The following is a 5,907-nucleotide window of genomic DNA, read 5'->3' as shown; positions in this document are numbered from 1 at the left end:
AAAATGTAATTAGATTATATATTTTTAAAAATTAGTAATTTATTCATATTCACGGGCAAAAAAGCTAGTTCAAATTAAAAAAAATATAACTAGATTGTATATTTCTAAACATTACTAATTTATTCATATTCACGGGTAAAAGAGCTAGTTCAAATTAAACGTGTAAGTTCGTACCCAAAAGTTTAAATCAAAAAATTTTACAAACATTATTTTTTTTGAAGTATTTTTTTTCTAATTTAAATTAATTTTTTTACAAAAGTTATATTTACTAAAGTTATTCCTTTCCTTTTAGAATCAGATCAACTCCATTTAAAAATTTAAGTATAATCCTGATTAATATTAATCCTAGTCATAGTAAAGATAGAATATAATTGTGAGAATAATAAATATTTCTTTTAGAGAATATATATTTTTTAGTATATATAATATTTCAGTTTAAAATACACCTCTATAATTTAGTCACCAAAGACATTTTCATAATTTTATACTAACAATTTTTATAAGAGTACAATGATTCTAAAATTAACTTGTGATAATTATTTAAAATTAAGCGAATTTTTAATATAAAGTTAAGAATATTTTTATAAATAAAAGAAATAATTTATTATTACCAAAATGACATTCAACTTTTATATACAAAATTTCAATAATTAAAGATAATTTTTCTAAACTTAATTTTAGGTTTTTTTTCTCTTTCTATAATAACCTCAATTTTTAATAATTGTTTTTTGGTCACATAAATATGTCCGGAATTAAATTGCCACCCATCTCTGTGTTGCCCAATCATTGTTGACCTTGTCCTAAACCAGACATTCTCTGAATCGGGTCACGTTCGGATCTTCATTCCCCCGATCCATCACTGTGCCATTCACAAATTCCCCATTTCACAGAGAGAGGGGAGAGAGAGAGATAGATTGATAGATAGATATATATATATAGAGAGAGAGAGAGAGATTGGGTCAATGCTTTTTCAAGAACCACCCACTTCAATAATTTAGCACACCATGTCAGAGCCCACCTCCGATGACCGGAAAACACCGCCGGCGAACTCAAAAAGTGGTAATCCGGTGAAAATGGAGCATGTTTTAATAGCTTTAAGAGAGACAAAAGAAGAGCGAGAAAGTAGAATCAAGAGTTTATTCAATTACTTTGATGGTTCTAATAAGGGTTTTTTAGATTACTCTCAAATTGAGGTGGGTTTATCTGCTCTTCAAATTCCTGCTGAGTATAAGTATGCTAAGGATTTGTTACGAGTTTGCGATGCGAATAAGGATGGTAGAGTTGATTATTGTGAGTTTAGGAGGTATATGGATGATAAGGAGTTGGAGTTGTATCGCATTTTTCAGGATATTGATGTTGCGCATAGTGGCTGCATTTTACCCGAGGAACTTTGGGATGCGCTTGTTAAGGCTGGTATGGCGTATTTTTGATTGGTTTTGTTTTTTGGAATGAGTTATTTGTCGTGATTTAAGTGAATGTAGTTATTGATGTTGTTTTGTGTAGGTTGATGTCGGAATTTGAGTGAATGTTGTTCTTAAGGGAACTTCGTTGTGTTGTTTTGTTTAGTTTGATGAATTGAGTTATTTGAGTGAATGTAGTTGTTAAAGCGATTTTGTTGCTTTGCTTTGTGTTTTATTGTTAGTTGAGATTTGTTGTTGCAATGTAATATTGTGGTTTTATATGTGTTGTTTTTTGGGCGAATAATAGTAAAGGAGCGGGATTTATGCAGGAGAAGTTAAATAATCGGGTTACGCTTTGCTGGTCTTTTTTTAATTGAAAAGGGTGTTATTAGGAAGTTTTGCATAGGAATACGGGGGAGAATTATGGTTAGGTTTGTGATAAGTAACTTCTTATAATAGTTGTTGATCACTAGGGATTTACTGCTTCTCTTGTAGTATCTTATTGTATATTCGGTTCGACGCAAAAGTATCCCTTAAAATGCAATTTTAGGTTTCAATATGTGAAGGTAGAGCCTATAAGTCAAGCTGCTACTCAGATATGAAAAGTTTGAATTAGGAAGTAGGAGGGATGACAATGGGAATAATCTTTAGAGCACCTGATTTCAATCAGATACCTGGGCCCAGATTTACATTAAATGAATCAGTACTTATTGCGTCTTTGAGCCTGTTTTCCATGTTATCCTCTGAAGAAATCTCGTTCACAAAGCACTATCCTTCTAAATAGCAAACATAATAATTGACTCCCATATTCATTGATTTTACTCTGTTTGAAAAATCTAGAATAGCAACTTTGTAGTTGGTGGAAATACCTTAATAACTGCCTTCCATATTCGTTGATATAACCCTGTTTAGCAAATCTAAAGTAGCAAATTATAGTTTCTTGCAGTTTGTAATTTGTGCAATGCCTTTGAACATCTGCCCTGTTGATATTTTTTCGGACCTTTCTTGCAAATTTCTAAAATGATAAAGTTATGTGCTGTCTTCTTCTTATAAGCCCTGGCAGTTACTTTTTGCAGGGATAGAAATGGATGACGAGGAATTAGCTCGCTTTGTGGAGCATGTTGACAAGGATAATAATGGAATTATCACTTTTGAGGAGTGGAGAGACTTTCTTCTGCTATACCCCCATGAAGCCACTATTGAGAACATTTACCATTACTGGGAAAGGGTCTATCTTGTGGATATTGGAGAGCAGGCTGTCATTCCACAAGGCATCAGTAAACATGTACATGCTAGTATGTATTTGATTGCAGGCGGGGTTGCTGGAGCTGCCTCTCGTACGGCAACAGCTCCTCTTGATCGTCTTAAGGTTATGTTGCAAGTTCAGACAACTAAAGCATCTGTCCTTCCTGCTGTTAAAAATATCTGGAAGCAAGGTGGTCTTTTTTCATTTTTCCGAGGTAATGGATTGAATGTAGTGAAGGTTGCACCTGAGAGTGCTATTAAGTTCTACGCCTATGAGATGATCAAGGAATTCATTGGAAGTGTTAATGGAGAAAGTAAAGATGACATCGGGACATCTGGTCGGCTTGTTGCTGGTGGTCTGGCTGGGGCAGTGGCACAAACTGCTATCTATCCCATGGATCTGGTGAAGACAAGGTTACAAACTCATGTTTGTGAAAGTGGCAAGGTTCCATCTTTGGGAAAACTATCGAAGGATATATTGGTTCAGGAGGGACCCCGTGCCTTCTACAGGGGGCTTGTACCGTCTCTGCTTGGGATTATTCCTTATGCTGGCATTGATTTAGCCATTTATGAAACTTTGAAAGAAATGTCGAAGACATATATTATCACGGATGGCGGTATGATGCTTATATTTTTAAAACCATTTTCTGGGTGGTTTGCAATTAAATTTTTGCACATAAATAACTTGTAAAAATTGAATTGTTGAGTCCTTGTATTCTGTAGAGCCTGGAGCATTTGTTCAACTGGGTTGTGGAACAATTTCAGGAGCCCTTGGTGCAACATGTGTTTATCCGTTGCAGGTTGTCAGGACAAGGTGCAGATTATTCAGTTTTCTTGTTTGCTGTTGGTGGATTAAAAAAATGTTCTTTAGTTCTCAATATCATCCTTGGTATTAAACTTTTTGTTTGACTTTTCAGAATGCAAGCTCAACATGCTAATGCAAATGCTGCATATTCTGGAATGTGTGATGTATTTAGGAGAACCTTTCAACATGAGGGTTTAAGAGGTTTCTATAAAGGACTTTTTCCGAATCTACTCAAAGTAGTTCCATCAGCAAGCATTACATATATGGTTTATGAAGCGATGAAGAAAAATCTAGGTCTTGATTGACTTTGCTGGAATGCCTTTGCAAAGGCTGCCACGATTTTTGAAAGCACAGTTGTAATGGTGGATAATTTGGAATGGTCGCAATGAAACCGAGGATAAAATTAATGAGCAAGTGATACCATTGTTTGAGTTAGATGTTTAATTCCTCTTGAAGATGGCCTAAGGGGTGTTGTGTTAATTTCTTTTTGTGATTATTTATGGCAACATGCTGAAAATTAGGGGTAGACTTATATATTCAGGTCTATTTGATTAACAAATGTATGATACTCTTATAAATTTGTTTTCGCATTACAGCAAATTGAATATAGAGATCCGAATTTTGAGGAACTTTCCATTTTTATTGGAAATATGTTCTCCTAGTCTCTTCTCTTGCATGTATAATTTTCCTTCCTAAACTACTTCAACAGGAGCTGCATTTTCATATGATAGGCTTCGTGAGGCTCCAGATATGTCTGATGTGCTTTGTTTTTAATTATTAGAAAGGTATTTTTCGGTTTCCACAAGATAGCGGAAGCAGATCAAGTAATCTATTCATGTTTTGATTCTCTAATTTTACAGATTGCAGTTGGGTTTGAGCTGCCATAGGGAGATGGTGCTTAAGTGAATATTAATCAGGCATAAGCAAGCACACCTATAGAAATCAAGATTGCAGATTGACAATGACAGGTAGAGAAATAACTGAATTTTAAATACCGCATATACTTGATTGTATTTTAGTATTTATGCCCATTGTACGTTTACTGTTTTCTCAAGGTGCTTTGTGTTGGCATATGTTTGCTACATCCAGTTTTGGTTTTTTGTTCTGGTCTACACATCTATGCAATGTAGTGAAAGTATTTAGTAGCTTCTTCCTAAAACCCACACATTGGACAAGTGATTCAACTTTTAATAGGCCTGTATTAATATTTTTCACTCTGTGAATTGTGGTTGTTCTAGTTTATGCAGATAATTTATATTGCACATCATGATTTTATAATATTGTGTACTGTAATGAACTGGATGAAATATTGTTAGTATCTCAGAACTAAGAATAGGTTTGGGGTATACTATATAATCTGCTTGACCGAGATGGAAGTTTGATGGTGCTTTTATTTATAATTAAAACAAGGATAAAGGTTTTGTAGAGAACTGAATGTAACGAAGTGGAATTGAAGCAGAATATGAGTGCTATGCAGATAAATTTGTTGCGAAGTAAACCTTGAATTTTCTAGGATTCATATATATATAGAGCCAGGACAGTGTCTTAGGTAGCTGTAGACATGTTACAGTAATACACACACAGGCATAAGATGCTGCCAAAGTAAACAACCTTATATTTTCTATGATTTATATACTCAAGACAGATCAATGTCTTACTTAGTTGTAGACATGTTCCAGTAATACGTAGTAGACAGACATAAGAATAATGGACAAGAATAATGAGATTTACTCCACACAGACACAACTTAACAAAGCCGAGTAACGCAAATTAGTTAACAAGGATGAAATCTGATTTTTAGGATCACAAGGGGCGATCACTAGCTTGAATAGATAAAATATAGAAAAAGAACAATTTAATAAAAAGTAACTTCAACAGTCAACTATGATCTTAAAAGAAGAGTACTTTGATATCTGTTGCCATTAATCATACATATATACTGACTATATGTATCTCAATGACTAACAAAAAAGTACTAAACTTATTTCTGAAAAAGAAAACTGGAAGAAAGGCATGACCTTCCCTTTGCCTCTATATGACTTGCCTTTGAGTGGGCTATTGGTACCCGGTTGAAGACTATTGGTACCCTCTTCATCTGATGGTTCAGAATCTTAGGCTACTAATTGCGTCCATTGTGCCGGAGTATTTGCCCTTAACGCTCTCATAATCTTCTTTCTTTCTCTTCTTCCTCCACATGTTTTTCTCCTGCAACTCCGTAAGTAGTCAGTATTGTTCTGTTTCTGCAGAGTCTGCCTATATAATGAGTTTATATATCTAAAAAATTGTTTAGTCACAGGTATTATGATAATTACAAATAGAAAGAAACAGATCATAATCAACTATATAAAAGATTCTAATTTCAGTGGCCCCCTTGGCAGTTGGCATTATTCTCTAAACAGGCCATAGTTATGTACCACTATCAAATTATATATTCTTAATCCTACATGATTAACATTG

The 5,907-nt window shown here is 34.1% G+C and overlaps 1 protein-coding gene across 2 annotated transcripts; it reads left to right on the top strand.

Annotated features, from left to right (window-relative positions):
* The first annotated feature begins 763 nt into the window (after window positions 1-763).
* Window positions 764-3,996, top strand: LOC141683526 (calcium-dependent mitochondrial ATP-magnesium/phosphate carrier protein 3-like). 2 transcript variants are annotated; one of them, XM_074488263.1, is made up of 4 exons: window positions 764-1,413; window positions 2,477-3,262; window positions 3,369-3,459; window positions 3,563-3,996. In XM_074488263.1, exons 1-4 carry the CDS (start codon window positions 1,005-1,007, stop codon window positions 3,753-3,755), a joined length of 1,479 nt encoding a protein of 492 aa, XP_074344364.1. In that variant the 5' UTR covers window positions 764-1,004; the 3' UTR covers window positions 3,756-3,996. The 2 variants fall into 2 exon arrangements, with proteins under 2 accessions (XP_074344364.1, XP_074344365.1); XM_074488264.1 differs by having other exon boundaries at window positions 1,271-1,413; window positions 2,464-3,262.
* Window positions 3,997-5,907: the final 1,911 nt, after the last annotated feature.

The sequence above is a fragment of the Apium graveolens genome, chromosome 9, assembly GCF_009905375.1.
Source record: "Apium graveolens cultivar Ventura chromosome 9, ASM990537v1, whole genome shotgun sequence".
NCBI classification, from domain to species: Eukaryota; Viridiplantae; Streptophyta; class Magnoliopsida; order Apiales; family Apiaceae; genus Apium; species Apium graveolens.
The sequence above is the reverse complement of the archived record's forward strand: the minus strand, read 5'-3'. Positions and strand labels throughout refer to the sequence as shown.

What these genes read in the sequence shown, in the direction of transcription:
- LOC141683526 (XM_074488263.1), top strand. Translation starts at nt 1,005, where the DNA reads ATGTCAGAGCCCACCTCCGATGACCGGAAAACACCGCCGGCGAACTCA. An exon ending in GGATGCGCTTGTTAAGGCTG is followed by an intron (nt 1,414 to 2,476) that starts GTATGGCGTATT and finishes TACTTTTTGCAG; the next exon opens with GGATAGAAATGGATGACGAG. An exon ending in TTGCAGGTTGTCAGGACAAG is followed by an intron (nt 3,460 to 3,562) that starts GTGCAGATTATT and finishes TTGACTTTTCAG; the next exon opens with AATGCAAGCTCAACATGCTA.